General features: G+C 39.0%; 2 protein-coding genes and 1 long non-coding RNA gene across 3 annotated transcripts; all 3 read right to left on the bottom strand.

Annotated features, from left to right (window-relative positions):
- Window positions 1–32: 32 nt before the first annotated feature.
- On the bottom strand, window positions 33–1,915 carry LOC109156380 (F-box/FBD/LRR-repeat protein At1g13570-like). Its single transcript, XM_019304226.1, has 6 exons — window positions 1,748–1,915; window positions 1,364–1,645; window positions 1,245–1,288; window positions 819–1,140; window positions 548–700; window positions 33–449 (listed from the first exon to the last, which is right to left on the bottom strand). Exons 2-6 carry the CDS (start codon window positions 1,442–1,444, stop codon window positions 135–137), a joined length of 915 nt encoding a protein of 304 aa, XP_019159771.1. The 5' UTR covers window positions 1,445–1,645; window positions 1,748–1,915; the 3' UTR covers window positions 33–134.
- Window positions 1,916–9,911: 7,996 nt separating this feature from the next.
- On the bottom strand, window positions 9,912–10,403 carry LOC109156388. The gene is made up of 3 exons (XR_002050015.1): window positions 10,358–10,403; window positions 10,174–10,232; window positions 9,912–9,976 (listed from the first exon to the last, which is right to left on the bottom strand). It is a non-coding gene; the product is annotated as an uncharacterized LOC109156388 (long non-coding RNA).
- Window positions 10,404–18,606: 8,203 nt separating this feature from the next.
- LOC109156284 lies at window positions 18,607–22,683 on the bottom strand. Its single transcript, XM_019304136.1, has 2 exons — window positions 19,425–22,683; window positions 18,607–19,370 (listed from the first exon to the last, which is right to left on the bottom strand). Exons 1-2 carry the CDS (start codon window positions 22,681–22,683, stop codon window positions 18,607–18,609), a joined length of 4,023 nt encoding a protein of 1,340 aa, XP_019159681.1.
- Between the last annotated feature and the right edge of the window lie 307 nt (window positions 22,684–22,990).

A 22,990-nucleotide genomic window follows, 5' to 3' on the forward strand; every position in this document is an offset into this window, starting at 1 on the left:
ATCATGTTGAACAACTTAGAAAACATGTCAACTTCCAACACAACCTTTGCTTACATTTCTAAGCTGCACCCAAATAGAACCCATGGAGATTAACCATACTAAGGTTCGAAAAGGGTAAAACCATGGGTATCCAACTAGTCATCATGCATAGATGCATAGTAATCGCCCGCACAGACAATTTGTGCGTTTGGAGATGCACGAGGGAAGCACTCCAACTCCCTTTGGATTTTTCTCACCTCGGAGGCATTCATACCGCAAAACTTCACAATAACAACTCTCTCTAGCGCAGGGGATTTTGAGAGCAGCATTTTCATAAAAAGCATTTCGAGTGCGAAATCACTGAATAATTCAATCTTGATCGTTTTAAGCATCTTCAGCTCCTGAATAACAAAGCCACTGTCTGGATCCTCCAAAAGCCTTGAAGCTTCTTTGTCATCCTTCCCACGGGACTATAACTCAAGAAAAAATGAAAAACAAGCACAACTATGAGACATTTGAAAAATCAAAACAAGAAGAATCATACAAGATTACCAAATATATACTCTACCTTAATTGCAATAATCCGTAGTTCACATAGGTTGGGGCATTTTTGAAGCAATTGCATTGCAACGACGCAGTGCTTCCAAAAACCAAAACTTAACTGATATAGCTTCATCACTTGCAAATTTATTGCAGTTGGAAACACAGATACATCCATACCCTTGAAAAATAGGAAAAAAAGAAACAAAATTAGCCACCACAAGAACATTAACAAGCCAAAGATAAAGAATTATATCTATCCATGCATTTGCATAAAGTAAAATGAGTTAGATTCTCACCGACAACGAAAAGCCACACAACCAAAGAGTCTTAATGGCTTTCAAATGTGGCGCCAACCATCTCGACTCAACCCCGTCCATAAAATGAATAACGGACAACATTTCAAGCTTTGGAGGACTGATCTCAAACTTATGGATCCCTCGACAACGTCCGAAAGCCAGCTTCTCAAGTTTAGGAATACTAATACTAGAGGCAATTCCACTACCACTACAGTTAAATTCAACATTGTAGAAAGCTAATGAAGTGACATTGGAAAATATACCACAAGCATTTACAGGCAAATCAATAAAGGGACCACAGACTATCAGTTGCTTAATTGTCCTACAAGAGAGTAAACAAAATGGCAGCTTATATTCCTCCACATAACTATTCGCTAAAGATATGTTAAGTTCCTCACACCATTTCTTGACAGAAGAAGACACCACTTATCAAAATCAGACTGCTGTGGCGTAGGATCATCACATGAAATCTGTAGAGTAAATTTCTTAACCGGCCCAGAACGGAAAAAAGAGGATATTATTGATTATGTTCACAAGGGTTCTACCTTCATCATCATAGCACTGTTCGACACTTTGGAAGAATTCCCTATTGAACGTAAGCCGCCCATGCTGCAACCAAACATCATTCCAGTGCGTTGAGAGCATAGCAGTTCTGGCGGCGTCTCGAGGGGACAAACGCCCCAAAATTATGTTCATTACCTCTACCGGAAGCTCACTTATTAAATCCGTACTTGCATCCGGTACGGGTTTGAGTCGCCGAGCCATTAAATTGAAAGAACAATGAGGCGTCGGTCGAAATCGGAACCTAAAATCGTTCTGTTCTTCAACTGCAGGATTCCATATTTCGTAAATAGAAAGGAAATTAGGAACTAGGAAGCTAAAAGTTGGGGAGAAAACAGAGATTGGGGAAAAGTGACAGAAACCCTCACCTCTGATGTTTGGTCTGGGCCTTTGCGGGTTAGGAAAGCCGAAGGGAAACGGGGCAGAGTAGCATACGCCAGACAGAGAAGATTAAGGCCGGCCGCCGGTGGAGCTGAGTGGAGAGTGGAGAATCGCGGTGGAGAGACAGAGTGTTGAACTAGAGTCTAGGGATTTCATTTTAGTTTTAGATATTTTACCTTATATTTTTTGTATCTAGATTTTACCTTATATATATATTTACATATTTATTTATTTATATTATCTGGGGTCGTCCGAATATGATGGTTTTGCTACTTATAGTTCTAAACTTTAAAAGTGACCATCCATGATCCTCCCTCCGAGTTTCAAAATGTTATCAACGGTGATCTTTCGAGTTTTAAAATATTATCAACCGTGATCCAGCCATTAATTTGCTCAGTTTGCACCGTGTAAATGAAGGGCAAAAATGTCCTTTCATGTTATTCTTCCATTTTTAAATGAAAATATAGCCTTTGGACTAGCAAATGCATCTTCATTCTTTTTAGTTCTTCTTCTCTAAGTTTCAAAATGTTACTAATCATGGTTTTATATAAAATTGTCAACCAGACACTAACTATGATTTTGATTTTCATTTACCTATGAATCACACACACCCTAAATACATAAATTCACTATCGTAAATATATAAATTTACTATTGTTAAGTCATTTGTAAAGTTGTTCTGAAAATTATTAAACTTTGTTATCGTACAATTCACAAATGAGTTTGAAATGTGCTTAGGTAGTTCTAAATGAAATAATAAGAAACATAAGCATATGTAAAATCTTGTACAATTAACATTATTAGCAAAAAGAAGAACATTCTTAGAAGTCTATACAAGGTGCATCCTTTACAGCCAAATTGAACCTATGATTCTATGAAGTTTCATCATACTAAATCCCTACAAGGTTAAAAGCATATGTAATCAAATAATTTGAGCGCGGAGTCATTTTCCCATGCATACAATTTGTTATTTTAGAGATGTACGAGAAAAACACAACAATTCCTTTAGGCAATTGACATCTTCAGAGGTATCTATATCAGTATTAACATATTCCATAATAACAAGCCTTTGTAGTATAGAAGATTTTGAGAGCAAAATTTATACAAAAAAATTTAAAATAAAATAAAATCAACTGTAGATCCATTAAACCCGACAATTATGATTGTGTTAAGAATCTTCAAAGCTTACTTAATAATGCAAGTGTTTAGATCCTTCAAAAGTCTTGTACCCCATTGTTATATCACAAGAACATAGCTACAACACAGTCGTGATGAATTAACAAGGAATTGAAAAGAAAACAATCATATATGATTGCCAAATTTATAGTCCAAAGGTTTCGTGCCTTACACCATCTGATGCCGCAATATTCAGCTTGCATAGGTTGGAGGAATTTTTTCAAGCAACTGCAAAACAAAGGTAAGCTTCTCTCTACATGAAACACTTGACTCGTACAACTTAATCACTTGCCGGTTACGGAACCCCTATCCTCTGATGTTTGGCTTGGGCCTTTGCCAGTTACGATAACCGAAGGGAACCGGAATGCTATTCATCTTGTTGGGTTCAAATGATGATTGCTCCTCAATTCTCGTCTTGGTTTAAACCTGTGCAATCGTTATTGCTTGGACTGTTGTCCACACAGCTCTGTGGGCCACAGTCCAAAACGACATCGTCTCTCATTTAAGAAGATACAACGCCGTTAATTTAGAGACGTGGGTCGCACAATTTTTTTTTCACACGACCTACATTTTGTTAGATATTGGTGAATAAATCGATACACAATATATATATTGGTGAATAAATCGATACACAATATATATATATATATATATATATATATATATATATATATATATATATATATATATATATATATATATATATTTGAAAATGGATTTTAATTTGTAGAAAATTAATTCCAACCTATTTTGGTACAAACCAAAATTACATATATATATATATATATATATATATATATATATATATATATATATATATATAGGGAAGGGATCAGGTGCATTTGTTGCTTCCCATGCGGTGAATTAATGTGCGTGAGGTTTATACTTAATGTGCGTGAGTGTTATGCTCAATATGCTTGAGATTTGTCCTTAATGTGCGTCATGTTAATATGCGTGAGTTTTGTACTTAATGTGTCAGAGTATTGTGCTTAATATGCGTGAGATTTGTGCTTAATGTGTGTGAGTAATAAGAGAATTTTCAACAATCTGGAATTGAAGCAAACAACAGAAGTTCCAGATTCTCGCACCAAGATCGGTCTGCATAGACCATTGATAAGGATAGAATTTGTGTATTCACTTTGGGAAGCTTTTATTTCATTGTAAACATCAGTAAAGCAGAGCAACACACTATTATATGTCGTTATTGAAACTTGAAGATTCAAATCTTTCATCTTGGATAGAACAAAAAGAGCATCAGCAACCATCTCAGATGTCGAATAAGCACAGGCCAGCATATTCCATACCACATTATGAGCAACCCAATAATCGAAGTTATTCTGAAGCAACTCACAGAGTGCAGGTACTGGGGATGGGGAAGAAGAAGCTGATATCCATATTTTCTGCTGCATTTTACACATTCACGCACATTAAGTACAAATCTCAGGCACATTAGACACAACACTCACGCACATTGAGTACAAATCTCACGCACATTAATAACGGCACAACCGCACGGGAAGCATTCAACCGCACGGGAACATTTCACAAGTCATTTTTCATGCATATAATTTGTGCTTTTAGAGATGTATGAGAAAAACACAATAATTCCTTTAGGCAATTGACATCTTCGAAGGTATCTATATCAATATTAACATATTCCATAATAACAAGCCTTTGTACTTTTGTAGTATAGAAGATTTTGAGAGCAAAATTTAAAAAAAAAAAAAAAAAATCAACTGTAGATCCATTAAACCCGACAATTATGATTGTTTTAAGAATCTTCAAATCTTACTTAATAAGCAACTGAGTTAATTGGGTCATGAGAATATTTGAAATTCATGAGAATATTTGAAATCTTCTAAATCATAACGACTAAACAGACGTCGTTATTGACTAACATAATTTTTTAAACATCAACCCGACGTCGTTTTGGACTATGGTCTACACAACTATGGACTGTGTAATTTGCCAAATATGTAGGTGGAATGGACTCCAAGTCTAAAGCCAATTGAGTTGGGGAAATTGAAGCACAAAAGTTAATTGGGTCATGAGAATATTTGAAATTCATAAGCAAGGTTTCTGGACATTGATTAGGGGTGTACACAATTTGGTGAAAAAACACAATTAAACGATAAAACTGAAAATTTTTAATTAGTCATTTTTAATCGAAATATTTTGATTTGATTAATGATTAAGAATTTTTTTAAATTATAGTTAATGGTTAATTCAATTTGAAGTACAATTAACCATACCGGTTAGAGTAGTTAAAATCATAATGTTATAAACTTATAAATTTATAATTCATAATTCATAAATTTACTAATATAAATACACAAATTCAATTCACTATTGTTAGTATTGTTTCTAAAGTTGTTTCGGTATATATTATTAAACAAGTTTGGTATCCTAGACATTGACAAATGAGTTTGAAACATGCTTGGAGTAGTTCTGAATGAAGTCATAAGATACACCCTACATAGGTAAAACCTACTATGTACAATTAACAGAATAAAAAAGAACATTCTTGGAGCCCACTATTTGCAGATTCAAAATACTTTAATTACAACATAATACTTAGGTACAAGATTTAAACTTCCACCACAACCATTAATTACATTTCTAGGTTGCATCCAAACTTAACCCATGGAGCATCATCATACTAAATTCCTGCAACAAGGTTAAAACCACATGAAATCAAATAGTTCGAGCACGGAATCGTCATTTTCAGTGCAAACAAGTTGTGCTTTCGGAAATAAGGCGCGACGAAAACAAAACAATTCCTTTCGTCCACTATTGACATCTTCGAAGGTATCTTCTATATCAATATCAACATATTCCATAATAGCAACTCTCTCTAGTGTAGGAGATTTTGAGAGCAGCATTTTCACAAAAAGCATTTCAAGTGTAAATTCACTAAACCCGACAATTATGATTGTGTTAAGAATCTTCAGATCTTGCTTAATAATGCAACTGTTTGGTCTCTTCTGAGCTAGCCCTATAGCTTTTCTTACTTACTAACCTTTTTTTACCGGTGATGTTCTGCCAACAGGAGATGATCGGTCCCTCGGGTCATACTGGGTCTGGTAGTCGCCCAACTCTCATTCTTGATTTCGTAGACACATGCAGTTGAACCCCTTTTGTCAAGTTATCATCACAGCTTTCCACCGCTGAGGGAGCTTGAGAAGCATGTGTTGGTTCCATTCTCACGGTTCTAAACAAGTATGACACAAGAATTCTCTAAAGTTGTTTGGTGGGATGGGCTTCAAGAATTTAAGCACATTTAATATAGCTTTGTTAGCTAAGCAGGGGTGGAGATTATTGACACAACCACATTCCTTGGCTGCTCGTCTATACAAAGCAGGGTACTACCCACATTCTGGTTTTTTAGAAGCTAGTATTGGTGCTAATCCCTCTTATTGTTGGAGATCGATACTTGCGGGGCAGCAGTTGTTGAAGCAGGGAAGTTATAAGCGGATTGGCAATGGAAGGGACACTAATGTTTGGAACCAGCCTTGGCTACCTAATCGATGAAGGAAATGGTTACTGGTAGCAATTCTCATTCCTCTAATATTGTGGCAGTACAGGGGCCTACGGAAAATATGGTCAGAGTGTATGTGGATGCTGCTGTCTTCATGGAAACGCATGAAGCTTGCTTTGGCGTGTTTCTTCAATCTGCAGATGGGGAGTACATTGCGGCTAAAAACAGCCCTATTTGATGCATGGATGATATTCATTTAGCTGAAGCAGTTGCAGTGAAGGAGGCATTGTCATGGGTTAAAGAGAAGGGTATTATGCAAGCTAAGGTATATTCGGATTGTCAGAATATTTGTAATTTGCTTAAGGCTTCTCTACCGGATCGTACGTATGCAGGTTGTGTTCTGTAGGAGTGCCGATTACTTCAACGACACTTTATTAATGTGTCTATTCAGTTTATCTCTAGATCAGTGAATAAAGTTGCTCATGCTTTAGCTAGTGCGACTCGTTTTCAATCTGGTCCCATTGTGTGGACTTCTTCTATTCCGAGTTGTATTTAACATCTGATTAATGCAGTGCTATTTTTGGTTTTCAAAAAAACACAAGATGCCCATGCCGCAGCCAAACCTCATTCCAGTGAGTAGAGAGCAAAGCAGTTCTGGCAGCGTCTCGAGTAGGAAAGCACTCCAAAATCCTATAATTTCCTTCCCTTCTACTGGCAGTTCACTTATTACGTCCCTTCCTGCATCTCAGTCAATCACAAAAAACTCTTCTCCACATCAATTTTAAGTTATTTCAGACCCACCATTTAACCCACTATATTTTAATTATTTTTTATCTATTTTATTTATAAATTTATAATTTTAATAAAAAATAGTGAAACATGCCTACTGGATTTGCAAATGAAACAAAAAAGATGGATGTGAAAAAATTTGTAAATAATAAAACAATAAAAAAAAAAACAAATTTGCAAATAGAAAATTTTAAATGTGAAAAATTTGCAAATGAGAATTTCTGAAATTTGTGAAAAATTTAAAATTTAAAATATAAATAATAAAACAATAAAAAAAATAAATTAAATGTTAAAAACAAAAAAGATGCATGTATACTGCATGCCTGCGATATGAAGTTAAAAAAAAAAAAAAAAAAAAAAAAAAAACCTCAATTGCCCAGCTAGCGGCCACTGCATTCTTTCTTTATTTCTTTTCTCCCTGACATTATTATCTTCTTTGGAGGAGGATGATTTCTCAAATAACTCACACTCACATCAGATTTGAATTTGGGCTTGAGAGATTTATGTACAAATAACTTGGAATTATGCTCTAGTGTGGATACTCTAAGGGTACTAGAGATTTGGTAAAGAATTTTGATTGGACAAATGCTGCAAAACCCCGTGAGTTTTTAGCTTTGGTTTCAGCCTAATGTTCCCAAGAATGGGCTGCTTTGATTGCACCACCCCAATTTTATTTGTCCTTCACTCCTAGAAAAATATTCTAAAATAAAGTACAACACAAAGAAAACTAGATATAACATATTTACAAATGCCAAGTAACTTGTAGTTCAATAACACTTTTGTCGATCTCCAAACGGGAGGTTACATATTAAAGCGATAAATTGCTCGAATATAAGTTGCAGAGCTAGCTGATGCCATGGTCACATGGCCACATGGTTCTATGGGTCACTTGCCTATGCTATAGACAGTAGGAGTTCAGTTTGTAAACACAAGAAAGTTCATCTATCCATCAAAACGGAGCTGTTCCTGAAAAAGGAAGTAGAAAGAAACACATAGATTACGTGATATCAAGCATACAATAATTCAACAATAAGAATTTAAAAGCATGGATGAGTGAGGATTATAAGAAATCTATTTTCCATGAAATTAAAGATTTTTAGTTTTCAACACCACTGACTATAAAGATTTTTGTATTTACCCAAACTGTAATGCAAAAGCACCACCCATCCAAAAAAGATAAACATAAAAAATGTAAAATTTCACTTCTGTTAAAAATAATTTGTACAAACTTGGACTTTTTCAGACATTTTTACTCTTTGAAAAATGCCACAGAGATACATGACACAAGCATGTGAAAACTCCTGTTGCCATAGTTGTAATAGCAGTAATTAGTAAACCAATTTGAGAAAGATCACCCCGAACATCATTCCAAAATTTGGTTATTTTTTGAAAAACCAATGTGGTTATATTTATACGTAACTCAAAATTGAGTCAGGTGGGATAGCATCCTAGTACATAGTCGTATTGTGATTAAAAGCCTCAGCTGCAAACAGCATCGTTCCGGGCTCTCCAAATGTTGTATAATATCCCAGCTGCAAACAATATCCCATTAGCATCTAGAACATTTAGGATTACTCTAAACCATTCGTGGAAAATATTCGTTACAAAATGGGGAAGTGGAAGGTTAGATTGATCCCAAATGGACTTAGCATAGTCACACAACACTAATGCATGCATTGTGCTCTCATCCATAACTCCACACATGGCACATATTGGGCTAACTTCCACCCTCTTTATAAGCAAATTGTTTGTAGTAGGGAGGATATATATCACCCAAAGCTTTCCATAGAAATGTCTTCCACTTAGGGGATTTTCAATTTCCATAGAGTTTGCCACTTATCAAAACCAGTATTATATCCTCGTACTCCTGCGAGATCGGGATATTTAAAATTCTTGGCACATCATTTGGTTGGAAAATATATGATAAAATATGCTTAATAGTATTTGGAATATAAATTCATTTTCTCATTTTATTTAAGACATCAATCACAATCTGGATCCTTCACTAATATGTTCATGTTAAGAATAGCATGAATTAATTCACTTAAACCAAAATCCATCATGTGAATGGAAAATAAGAATTACTTTGAGTTTACCTCAGTTCGGATCTGTTTGATATCTCAATTTGTCCCATTTTCGTTTCTACATTCTCAAATGCCTCTTTGTTGCCTACCACATAGACATGAAATTAGAATACAAGTCATTGAACACAATTCAGGGGCAAGAAAACTTTAACATCTTCCGGTAGATAACTGAAAAGTTTATTGTTTCTCCTCTTTTAAGGGGTATTTAGTTGAGGCATAAAGGTATAATATGCACATGAGAACTAAGCATTTAAAAGCTTAAATATCCTAGCCAAGTAAATAGAGAACTTGAAGAATTCACCATCCACCACATGTATCCATAACTCAGGGCCCAGCCAAGTAAATAGAGAACTTGAAGAATTCACCATCCACCACATGTATCCATAACTCAGGGCCCATCATACAGCAGCTAGAACCACCAGATTTGCTATGTTATCTAACAGAGTGTGCAATAGAAATAGAGTTAGGTCAAACATATAAATTTTAAAAAATGGTTAAGTCAGTCTATTTAGACTTCACTTTATATAAGATAAAGTAAGATGGGCCAACTTTATCAATTAATCTTGTATAAACAAAAATACCATTAAAACCCCATTGAGAACCGTGATTAGTCGTGGGGAGACCCCATTGAGAACCGTGATTAGTCGTGGGGAGGCCCTTGATTGAACCTCCATAGCAAACCATCGGACCTACAAAGCAATAACGTTAAATTTAAGAAATAGGAATGCAGGAATCATATCAAATCCTTTGTTTGATCGAATGTTTTATTTTTAGTATTTCTATGAATGCAATTACAGCATTCAACCCATGTAATGACAATAACATGAAGCTAACTAATCAAAGAGTAGATTCAATCACCGCAGAAAGCGCAGAAAAATTTAAGGACCTGAAATTGGCCCAGCACATCTGACAATTTACCGTGCAGAAGCACGGCAGTAGTGTACCCTAACACATGAATACAGTGTACCCTAACACATGAATACAAATTGATTAGATCAGATCAATCCGCCAAAGATGCAACCAAAAAATATATAAATAAAACAAAATACACGAGTCTGTGGTGTGGATACCTGCTACCAGGAAGAAGACTATCTTAGATAAGCCCATTTGCATGCCGTGTATGCAGCTAAGGGCATCCTATATATTTATACTTTGTACTATATACAAACAAAAAATCCTAAACTTTAACTTCCCGTCCAATTCATAAAAAATCTGATTTTCTAATAAAATATTATTTTTTCTACTTTCCTATTCATATTCTATTCATATTCTAATATTATTAAAAAAAAAAAAAGTGTAATCTTTTTTGAAAGGAGCCAACATGGCATTTATTCAAAATATTCCGCAATGGAATCTGGAGGGACAGAGTCCGAATACATAGTTGCAGTGTGTATAAAAGCAGAAGAAGCTAAACTATGAGCTAAATAACTTTCTGATCTAGGAATAAAAAAAGTGTAATATAATTCCTAATAGAATATATTATTTCACACTTTTCTATTCGTACTATAATTCTACATTAAAATTCCTATTCGTACAATAGGACAATATATTCTATCTAGCACTACAAATACTCCATGAGTAAATATATTCTATCAAAATCTGTGAGTATATCAAGCAATTGTTATGATTATGCTTTTTTCCAATGTATAGACTGTTTTTGCCGTTGGTATAGAAAGTTCATTAGCTTATAAGATATTCTGCATGCATTTTATCTCTTTTTCTTCCTTTTTATGCCCCTACACTCTCTTCTGTTTTCTTTTTACCGTTCAATTTTATGTGCAGTGTGGGCTAATCATGGATTCATGGAGATGATGATATAAGTATCCAATATTCTGGTACTCCTCGCTTTAAAGGGAGATTTTGTCAAGTTGCTATTTTTTAAAAATCTTTTTAGAGCATTGGGCATGCTTTATTTCTTTTTTGCTCTCACGCGAAGGCATTATTTAAAGGGAATATACAACTTTCCACTTGGTCTGCATACTGAATATATATCCAATTTAAATTGTGTTTGTTTTTTTTTTCCTGTTGGTATTGGTTAGAATATTTACATGTTTTATCTCCTATGGCCTGCTATAGTGGTGAGATGGAACTTAAATTTTATGATTGGTCTGTCTCTCTTGCATTGATTAGAACAATTATCTCATTCAGTTTCAACAGAAAAAGAATACATAAGTGTATATCTAATCCTACCACTAATCTCTCCTGACAAGTAGACTAGCTGTACAAGACTAATTATAGGACCACACAAATATAAACTATATTACATAATAATAATAATAATAATAATAATAATAATAATAATAATAATAATAATAATAGTAACACTAACACACCCCCTCAAGCACAAGGTTCGTGGTTGACAACATTGAGCTTGTCCCGCAGAGCCGCAAACCGGGGTCCTGGTAAAGCTAGGCTTGGTAAGAACGTCAGCTAGTTGATCTTTGGTGGAGATGAAGTTCACCACGAAGTCACCCGAGGCTACCTTGTCACGCACAAAGTGATAATCTATCTCGACATGCTTCGTCCGGGCATGAAAAACAGGATTCGCACACAGATAAGTTGCACCTAAATTGTCACACCATAAGCTAGCGAGATGTCCAGTGTGTAGCCCAAGTTCACGGAGCAGAGAAACAATCCAGGTGACTTCGGCCGCGACATCGGCTAGAGCTTTGTATTCTGCCTCAGTGGAGGAACGAGCTACGGTGCGCTGTTTCCGAGATAACCAGGAGACCAGATTACTTCCCAAAAAAACAGCATAGCCACTGGTGCTTTTCCTGTCTACCGGGCATCCAGCCCAGTCAGAGTCAGAGTAGGCGTGGATGGCACTTGAGTCGGAGGGAGTTAGCCGCAGACCGTAACCCAGAGTGCCTTTGATATACCGTAACACACGCTTCACCATTGCCCAATGATCGTCAGTCGGAGAGTGCATAAACTGACACAGGCGATTAACTGCATAGGCTAGATCTGGCCGAGTGATAGTCAGATACTGAAGTGCCCCGACGATACGTCGATACTGCGTAGGGTTCTCAAAATGCTGCTCAGACGGAGTCACAGCCTGAGTAACCGAAGCCGGTGTAGTGAGCGGCTTGCAGTCCGACATTCCAGAACGACCCAAGATATCGATCATGTACCGCCGCTGAGAGAGAATCATATTGTTACCTGCTGCAATCGTCTCTATGCCCAAAAAGAACCCTGGGGTGCCGAGGTCACGAACTTTGAACGCGGTGGCTAAACGGCGTAACAAAGACTCGACCATATCTGCATCACTGCCCATCATGATGATGTCGTCCACATAGACGAGGAGAAAAACTTTAGATGCACCCGTTGAGTGGTAAAATAATGACACATCAGTCTTGGATGAGAAAAACCCTGCAGACAACAAATAGTCGTGTAGTCTTTTGAACCACGCACGCGGGGCCTGTTTAAGCCCATAGAGCGAGCGCTGTAGATGACAGACATGATCAGGATGAACCGGTTGTGCTTCATGTAAACTGTCTCAGCTAGATGGCCATTAAGAAAAGCGTTGTGGACATCTAACTGACGTAGAGTCCACTTGTGCGAGATAGCCAAAGAGAATAATATGCGGACAGTAGTGGGTTTGACAACTGGACTGAAGGTGTCGAAGAAGTCCTCCCCTGCGACTTGATTGAAGCCTTTGGCTACTAAACGAGCCTTATAGCGTTCAACCGAGCCATCCGCGGTGCGTTTAGTACGGAAAACCCATTTACAACCAATAATGTTCATGGTAGGGTCCGGTGGTACTAATCGCCAAGTGTTGTTATACAGGAGGGCATTGAATTCTTGATCCATTGCATCACGCCACTGTGGATGTCCCACAACCTGGGAGTAACACGTTGGATCAGTTGTCGCCGTTAGGGCATGAAACTCTTCATTAGTACCCCGGGTCATATGCCTTAGGCGCATAGCCGAAGGTGGGACCGTGGCTCGCTTCCTGGTCCGCCTAGGAGCATTTGACTCAATGGCCAATAAGGGTGCCTCTTGAGCCAATGGAACAGGCTCAGGGTCCGGAATTGGACCCAGTGTTGGTACAATTTGTTGAGCTTGCACAGGTGATATGGGTGCTGAAGCCCAAGGAGGAGCTGCAGGTGTAGAGTCCTGCTGTATTGAACCTGTTGCAAAGGGAAAAACATTCTCGTCAAACCGCACATGGCGGCAGATATAGGTTTTCCCACTGACTGGATCCATGCATCTATATCCCCTATAGGACGGTGGGTAACCTAAGAAGACACATGGGGTGGAACGGTACTCTATCTTGTGGCAATTATAAGGCCGCAGATGAGGGTAACATTGACACCCGAAGACACGAAGGAATTCATAGTGTGGAGATTTTTGGTAGAGACGATAATATGGACTTTGAAACTTTAAGACCGAGGTGGGGAGATAGTTGATTAGGCAGGTGGCAGTTTCAAACGCGTAGTCCCAATATTGTTGCGGTACGCAGCTTTGAGCAAGAAGCGCTAAGCCCGTTTCGACAATGTGTCGATTACGGCGCTCAACTTTTCCATTTTGTTCATGTGTATAAGCACATGACTGCCGGTGTTCAATACCCAAGTTTTGAAAAGTGGTATGTAACTTGCGGTATTCACCCCCTAAATCTGACTGAATTGATTTGATAGAGCGCGAAAACTGTCGCTCTACCAACAAACGAAACGCATCAAAAATTTTATAGATATCTGATTTTACCCGTAATGGATAAAACCAGGTGAAACGTGTGAAGTCATCAACAAATAAAACGAAATAACAACATCCACTACTTGACACTATAGGAGCAGGGCCCCAGATATCTGTAAACAAAAGGTCTAATACATGATGACTAGAATCTTGAACTCTATCTAGTTTGAAACGGGAGGACTTGCCGAGATGACAAGCTATACACGACCCCAACTCTTGAGATTTATTTTCCTGAACGAAGCAGTTCTGAAGGACTTTATTTTGGACCACACTATGCGGGTGACCGAGCCTGCGATGCCACACAGCCGGCGTAGCACGGGAACTCACAAACGCGAAGTGGGAACGTGACACGGGTAATTTGTACAGACCGCCCGAGGTTGGACCTTTAAGGAGCGTGACCTTGGTTTTGGAATCCTTCACAGAAAAAGAATTATCATGAAATTCAAAATAAACATGATTATCTCTAGCAAATTTTTGCACAGAAAGTAAAGGTACGGTTAATTTGGGAACGTGTAACACATTTGACATGACCAACTGTTTTGACACGGATGGAATAGATGCATGACCAATCCGCGAGATAGCCAAACCTGTACCGTTTCCTACGCGTAGCGTGTCCTGGCCAACATACTCCTCCGAATTGTTTAACATAGCAGCATCAGGAGTGGCATGTGCAAATGCCCCGGTGTCGGGATACCAAGAATCCGCCGGAGATACCTGTGCCGCGGCGGGATCAGTGGAAACGGCCACATTGGCCTGCGCCGGCGGTGGTGGTGTGGTGTACCTCTTGAAGCAATAGATTGCCGTATGCCCGTGGGAGCGGCATATTTGACACCGTGGACCACCTCTACCGCCTCGACCGCCCCGGCCGTGGTTATTGTTCCGGCCACCCCTGCTGCCTCGGCGACCCCCATCACCGTGCGACGTACTGCCTCCACGCCCACGGCCAGCGAACAGCGCCGTGTGAGAGCCGGCAGCGACACCATCTGCCACTGATGATCCGTAATCATCAGCAAGAAAGAAATCCGCAGCCTGGAGATGGTCTGCCATTTGCGGTAGGGTGAGAGGAGTGGTGGCGGTGAGCGATGCAGCGTAGGTGCGGTATTCAGGACGGAGCCCGCGCAGAACGTACAGGTTCTGCTCTCCCAACGAGAGAGGCTGGCCGGCCTGAGCAAGTGCTTCGACAAGAAGCTCTGCTCGTCCGAGGAATTCCGCCGGAGACGCGTTGCCTTGTCGCATCGTCTGAAATTGGTTCAACAAGTTGAGGCATCGGGCCTGAGTGTTTGAGCCGAGAGCGGTGCAAATGGAACGCCAAACGTCCGCAGCAGTGTTCCGTCCAACGGCGAGGTGGAGTACCTCATCAGACATCGCCGATATGAGGAGAGAAAGGATTGCCTGGTCCTGCTGCACCCACACTTTGTACGCCGGGTTGGGAACCAGATCAACCGAGGTGGCGTCGGAGCCTGACTCGCCGGCGGGTGTGGCGGCGATCGTCGGAGATGGGCAAGGAGTGGAGCCGTCCACAAACCCAATAAGGTCCTGCCCACAGAGAAACGGCAGTAGCTGAGTTCTCCAAAAGAGAAAATTTCGGCTTGTTAACTTCATAGAAATAAAATGGTGCGCGCCTTGGAGGGGATTGTTACCGGCCGGGGTTGGTGCACCGCCGGCGGAGGAGGGCTGATCGGAGGACCGGGATGACATGGCGGCTTTTGGGTGGTGGGAATCGGAGAAGAAAGGTGGTGGTTTGGCAAGCGAGAAGCGATCAGAAGGATCGGTTAGGCTGATACCAGATTAGAACAATTATCTCATTCAGTTTCAACAGAAAGAGAATACAGAAGTGTATATCTAATCCTACCACTAATCTCTCCTGACAAGTAGACTAGCTGTACAAGACTAATTCTAGGACCACACAAATATAAACTATATTACATAATGAAATAATAATAATAATAATAGTAACACTAACAACATTACTATCCATATGATTGTATGTATAATAACCTTCTTGCGAAATCAATTGTCTGGCATTTCAAATCTTATTAAAATGATGGGTCCAAACCAAGTCAACCCTTCTAATAAAAATTACTCCATATATGTTTTGTGATTTGATTTTCTTTGTGGGTTTCTTTTAAGGTAAAGTGGAGATTCAGAGTTATGCTTTGGCAATGAACTCAAGCATTGAAGTGTGATACTGTTAGGAACCTTGTATTAGGATTTTGATGATACCAATGTATTGTAGAAAAGTAGACCCCTAACTATTAGCTTTTTCGATCGCTGCTTTCGTCCTAAATGAGAGTTGCCATAACTCCTCTGTAATTCGTGTTAAGCTAGACAAACACACGAAAATGAGTTATGACTAGTTGTTAGGATCTCCAAGACGAAAGAAGACACAAGGCATGATGAACAACAACGAAAGTAAAGCAGGAGTTGTCAACCATCACGAAAGGACAGTTTTGTTAAAGACGATTCTTACCAAGCATTACTTCTCTTCAATAACGAGAAGAATGTTCTACCTGTCTGATTTGACAACATCCTAGGACAATAAGGACCTCATCTTATGGGACACACTTATCAAAGAGCATTAAATGAAGGTGTACCATCTCCTGGAGCTAAAGGACAAAACCCTAATGCTTTCCATATCTTCAACGGCTACATGGTATAACCTCATTAATGAAGCATTTAATGCATGAGGCTCCCCGGTCCTTGTCCACTGGGTAAAAGGTTCAAAAATCTCATCTCCCTCCAACGGATGAATTTTCATCACCTATATAAACCCACATTCATCAACTAAGAAGGTGCTGGTTCATTTTCACTCGACTCATTCACTTGCAAAAGCTCTTGAACTCTCTCAAATCTCCAAAAGCTTTTGTGAACCAGTGTTAAGGTGTTAAGTTACTTGAAGAAGATTATTGATCATTTTCTTACACCTTAAAGAAGTCTTGCCATTTGTTCAAAGCAATCATCTCTCACTGTCAAGACTTCATCACGTTGGAGAAATCAAGAAATCATTTTCTACCAACCTCAACTCTGAAGAAGAAGTTGATTGAGGCGGAGTAAACTCGAGAAGTTGAAAAACCTACGAAGGCTGTCCGGCTTAGTGATCAAGGAGGTCTTTGTGTAATTGTACTAAAGAGTGATAGTGCAATCCTTCCATCAGTTGTGGAAGAAGAGTGGAGTAGGCAATGTTAGCCGAACCACTATAAAATCTCTTGTCCCTTTTATCTCTTTACTTATGCATTTTATTTCTGCATTCATATCATCCTCATTATCACCCTTAACGAAAGCTTTCCTAATATCGTAAACTCGTGCAAAGCATTTAAAACGAATCTGACTTTTCTGCTGTGCCAAAACACCGAAAGGTGACTTTTAGGGCATTTCACGAAAAGAGTCTATTCACCCCCCCCCCCCCACTCTCTAGACTCTCGCTACATTCTATCGGGACCAACAGATACACACTAAAGAATCTCTGGATTTGGGTCATAGCTTTCATTTAATTTCATTTAAGTGTGATATACAAAGTAGACCCCTAACTATTAGCTTTTTCGATCGCTGCTTTCGTCCTAGATGAGAGTTGCCATAACTCCTCTGTAATTCGTGTTAAGCTAGACAAACACACGAAAATGAGTTATGACTAGTTGTTAGGATCTCCAAGACGATGATGATGATGATATATACTATTAATAAAAGTAAAATCTTCATCTTCACCTTGCATGCTAAAACTAATATGAATATTAATTATAATATTAATAAAGTTTAATTGGTAAAAAAAATTTATATGGAAATTAATTAATATCTAATGAATTGTTACCAAAAATTAAAGTCAATATATACTTAAAAATGAAAATTGGTACCAAATTCTAAGAATAACTAAACCATTATAATTGTGAGAATAATGGAAATAAATTCTGCATAAGAAATGAAAAAATTCTTTGAAAATTCTGTGTAATTTTATAAGGAAATAATAATTTATTAATTATTATTTATACAAATAATAATAATTCTAATATTGATTTTATATCAATAATAATAATAATTTGAATTCTACACACGCAGAATACTATTTTGTGTAATAGTAATTATTGAAGATTTCTTTTTCAATTTATTTGCGTAAATATGGATTCCTTAATTTATTTGCATAAAGATGAATTCCTTTTTCCTATTTATACACTTCGGCTTTGTTTGATAATTTGCGGTTAGCGGTTAGCGGTTGGCGGTTAACGAATAGCGAATTGTGTTAGCGGGTTTGACCAGCGGATTGCATTAGCGAGTTGTAAAAAGATGTTTGTTAAAATTAACTTTTTACTATTGACGGTTAAATATAAAAAGACATATAAGGTCATTAATAATAATAATAATAATAATAATAATAATAATAATAATAATAATAATAATAATAATAATATTATTATTATTATTATTATTATTATTATTATTATGCAATAATAAAATAAAATTTATAATTTATAATAATACTAATAATAATAACAATAACAATAAAAAAAAAAACCCCCGTTTTCTAATAAAATATATTGTTTTCTATTTTCATATTCGTATTATAATTCTAAGTTAAAATTCATATTCTAATATAACTCTTTTTTTTTTTTTTTTAAGGTCAACCAATGGGTTGTATTCATAGATAAGCTGTAATAGCATCAGGTGGGATAATATCCCAATACATAGCTGTGTCATACTGGAAAGCTGTAGAAGCTAAACTATGCGCTAATAAATTCTGCGATCTAATAATGAAATTAACCTGACTATAATTAAACATAGATAATAAGTTCCTGCATCCATCAATAGCATAGCCAGTATATGATCGTGTGCTCAGTTGCGGCGTGGTTATATAACTCTGTAACATCTGGCAATCTGTATAAAGCTCAACATTTTGTTCTCCTCGTTCGCGTAGCCAAGATAAGGCCTCCTTCAAAGCATATGCCTCCGCCATTAGTGGGGAAAAGCAATGTGGCAAAGGTGCGGCATATGCCGACATAAAACAACCATCCGGGCCAATTAATACTGCTCCTACCGTTGATGCATTGTCCGTATGGTGATATCCAGCATCGACATAGCATTTGGGGTATAGCTGTGCTGGGCCGTGAGTCTCCGTATGCATGTTGCCAGTTCCGTAAGCCATACTGGCCACTGGGCCGTGTATTGGTGCCGGTTGGGCAGCAGCTACGTGGATAGGCAGTGGGGCGGCAGTTTCGTGGGTTCTTGGCATAGCAGTATAGTTTCCTTCTCTTGGTGCATGTACACGGCGCCACGCAGCTATCTCGGCCTGGGCCGCGGCGAGCAATCGTCGTGGTCTGGGCAAATATGCATCCCAAACCGCACCATTCCGAGCCTTCCATAAATGATAAATAATTGCAGCTGCGTAGGCAATACCATCAGAATCTAAAATATTTAACATTGCACTAAACCATTCATAAAAAATATTTGTCACAATACTTATAGATGGAAGGTTAGATAGTGTCCAAATGGTTCTTGCATAGTCACACAAAACCAATGCATGCATGATATTCTCATTTGCAACTCCACACATGGCACACACCGGATCAACCTCCACCCTCTTTATAAGCAAGTTATTGGTAGTAGGAAGAATATCACTCAAAGCCCTCCATAACAAAGTTTTCCATTTGGGTGGTATTTTTTGTTTCCACAATGTTAGCCATTTCGTGAAACCCCCATTTGCCATATTCTCATAATTCCCCAACATACATTTATACCCATGTTTAACCGTATAGTTGCCTTTAGGGTCGCCATGCCAGTACCACATATCCTCATACTCTGGGGAGACTGGTATTTTTAGGATTCTAGCCACATCATTGGGCCCAAAAATATCAGTAAGCAGATCATAATCCCAAGTGCCTGTATCCTGGTCAATTAAATTGATTACCCTGGCATCACTCAGTTGGGGTGGCATTTCTGTTTGGATCATAGGGTCCTCATCTTGCAACCATGGGTGTCCCCATACCAAGGTAGAATTTCCGTTCCCAATTCGTCTTCTTACCCCATTACAAATTAAGCTCTTCGCCGCCATAATGCTCCGCCAACAGTGACTTGGGTTGCTCCCAAGCATCGCATCAGTAAAATGTTGTTTCGGGTAATATCTTGCCTTATAAACTTTTGAAACTAGAGAATCTGTATTAGTCAAAAGTCTCCAAGCTTGCTTTCCCAATAGTGCCACATTGAAAGCCCTTAAATCTTTAAAACCCAATCCACCAAATTTCTTTGGAATACATAACTTATCCCAGGCCTTCCAATGGATTTTTCGGTCAGTCCCTGAGCCCCACCAGTATCTATTCATCAATCTCTCAATAGCCGTACAGATAGCAGTAGGTAACAAGAGAACACTCATTGAGAAAGTAGGCATAGCCTGAGCCACACTTTTCAATAAGACCTCCTTCCCTGCCTGTGACAATAGTTTCTTATTCCAAGATCCTATTCTCTGCCTTATCTTGTCCTCTATATAAGCAAATGCCGCTTTCTTATTTCTTCCAATAAAAGATGGCAACCCAAGATATTTCCCATAGTTAGGTGTTTGGACCACCCCCAAAACTTGCGCCACATTTTCCTTGGTCACCTCTGTCGTATTCTTACTATAACATATACTGGATTTATGGTAATTAACAGCTTGCCCAGACAGATTTTCATATAGAGCCAGACATGCTTTAATTTCATTTGCCTCCTGCACAGTTGCTTTAAAAAATAATAAGCTATCATCAGCAAAGAAAAGATGTGAGATAGGCGGGGCACCCCTTGCTACTCTACATCCATGTATTAAACCCCTTCCTTGTGCTTGTTGTAACAACATCGAGAGCCCTTCAGCACAAATTATGAAAAGGTACGGAGACAACGGATCCCCTTGCCTCAAGCCCCTAGTTGGTATTAGTGAATCACTTCGTGTCCCATTTACCAGGAAACTATAGGATACGGTCGTAACACACATCATAATAAGATCAATCCACTTATCATTAAATCCCAGGGCCCCCATCATACCTTTCAAGAACGGCCACTCCATCCGGTCATAGGCCTTTGCCATATTCAGCTTTAAGGCACTCCAACCAACTGCTCCACACTGTTTCCTGTTCAAATAATGGCCTACCTCTGAGGCAATCAAAATATTATCTGTTATCAATCTGCCTGGTATAAATGCACTCTGGGACTCAGATATAACACTATCCATTAGGGGTTTCATCCTCCGGGTAATCATTTTGGCCATAATCCTATAAATTACATTGCTAAGTGCAATTGGTCTCAAATCAGAGACCTGCTCAGGAACATCTTTCTTAGGGATTAGCACAACATCAGTATTATTTAGACCAGGCGGAATTGATCCTTCATTCAGACAGTTTATAATAAAGACCGAAATATCACCTCCCACAATATCCCAAAAACTTTGATAAAAACCTGGGTTCATCCCATCCGGCCCTGGTGCCTTATCAGGATACATTTCAAATAGAGCATCTTTCACCTCACCAACCTCAAAGGGCCGCATTAATAACTCATTCTGTGCCTGAGTCACTCGTGGAGTAATATTGCTATAAATCAGATCACCGCTCATAGGATTACTAGTTGTAAAAATGTGCTTAAAATAATCCAGAACCACACTCGTCATATCATCCCCTTCCACCCACTGACCATGTCTATCCATAATTTTAAATAAAGCATTCTTATTTCTTCGGTTCGAGGCATACCTGTGATAAAATTTTGTGTTGGCATCAGCATCCTTGAGCCAGTGCTGTTTGGCCCTCTGCTTCCAGTATGCATCCTCCTGCATCTCCACTCTGCATAACTCCGCTTCTAATCTATTGTACTCATCCAGGGATGCTTGATCAATACATCCCTTAAGTTGATCTTGTCGTTTTCGGAGCTGTTCAATCTTTTCCCCAAACTTATGGTAACGATCTCCCCCCCATCGGGTTAACCGCTTTCCACAGTGCGCAATACAACTCTGTGCACCCCTACTCCTTCCCTCCTCCCATGATTCAGCCACAACTGCTCTACATCCCTCATCATAGAGCCATGCCATCTCAAAGCGGAATCTCCGGCCCCCGCCCCTTCCGTTTCCATACCACCGAATCCCCATGAAAATAGCTGAATGATCTGATCGTCTTGTCCATTGATTTGTAACCGTGACCCCATTAACAATATCTCTCCAGGGGGTAGTGACTAATACCTTATCTAGTCTTTCCTGGATCCATCCTGGAGTGCCTCTGCCCGTCTGCCATGTGTACTGGTTACCACTCATTGGTAACTGTGCTAAACCACACTGATCAATAGTCTCTCCAAAGCCGCGTAAGAGTCTATTCGGGTGTGGGTTTCCACCTTTCTTCTCATACTGATACAGGAGATCATTAAAATCACCTATCAAAACCCAAGGTAGCTTAGACTGTGTTGCCAACCGTTTCAATAGGTCCCATGACTCAGTTCTTCGTGTTCGTTCTGGATAGCCATAATAACAAGTCATTCTCCAGTTCGGGAGACCAGTAATACTAACCTCAACATCAATGTGTGTCTTCGAGTAACCCAGTAATCTTGCAGTGTTGTTCTTTCTCCAAAGTAATGCTAATCCACCACTACGGCCCGTATTATCAACATAAAAAAGGCCCTCGTACCCAATCGTAACACGAACACGTTCGGCATGTATTCGTGGCACCTTCGTTTCCATCAGAAATACAAAATCAGGCTTCTTCTTGGACACCATGTCCACTACCGCGCGAACTGTCCGTGGATTGCCCAAGCCACGACAGTTCCAACTCAGAGTACTCATTGTTGTGGGCGGGTCTGGGAACCAGATCCCGCCTGAAGCAAGTTTTTTGAACTTTCTGCCATGTTTATATCTGTATCAGTCAACTGTCCATTATCCTGTCTACGCCGTTTAGCCAATGCCGTTACCCCTTCCTCCTCCTCCTCAGCTCGGCCGTGTGCCTGTTCAGTACCACCCGGGTTTACTGGTGCCCCACCCACTGCCACATTACGGATCGGCGAGTCATCCGAGTTTAGTAACCACG

The sequence above is a fragment of the Ipomoea nil genome, unplaced genomic scaffold (genome assembly GCF_001879475.1).
Source record: "Ipomoea nil cultivar Tokyo-kokei standard unplaced genomic scaffold, Asagao_1.1 scaffold2705, whole genome shotgun sequence".
NCBI lineage: Eukaryota > Viridiplantae > Streptophyta > Magnoliopsida > Solanales > Convolvulaceae > Ipomoea > Ipomoea nil.

Excerpts from the sequence above, each read along its gene's own strand:
- LOC109156380 (XM_019304226.1), bottom strand. The coding sequence starts at position 1,444 with ATGATGTTTGGTTGCAGCATGGGCGGCTTACGTTCAATAGGGAATTCT. Across the intron at positions 701-818 it reads TGTGTGGCTTTTCGTTGTCG|GGTATGGATGTATCTGTGTT; the intron begins GTGAGAATCTAA and ends CTATTTTTCAAG. Across the intron at positions 450-547 it reads TACGGATTATTGCAATTAAG|TCCCGTGGGAAGGATGACAA; the intron begins GTAGAGTATATA and ends CTTGAGTTATAG.
- LOC109156284 (XM_019304136.1), bottom strand. The coding sequence starts at position 22,683 with ATGGTGTCCAAGAAGAAGCCTGATTTTGTATTTCTGATGGAAACGAAG. Across the intron at positions 19,371-19,424 it reads ATCTAACCTTCCATCTATAA|ATTCTGATGGTATTGCCTAC; the intron begins GTATTGTGACAA and ends TAAATATTTTAG.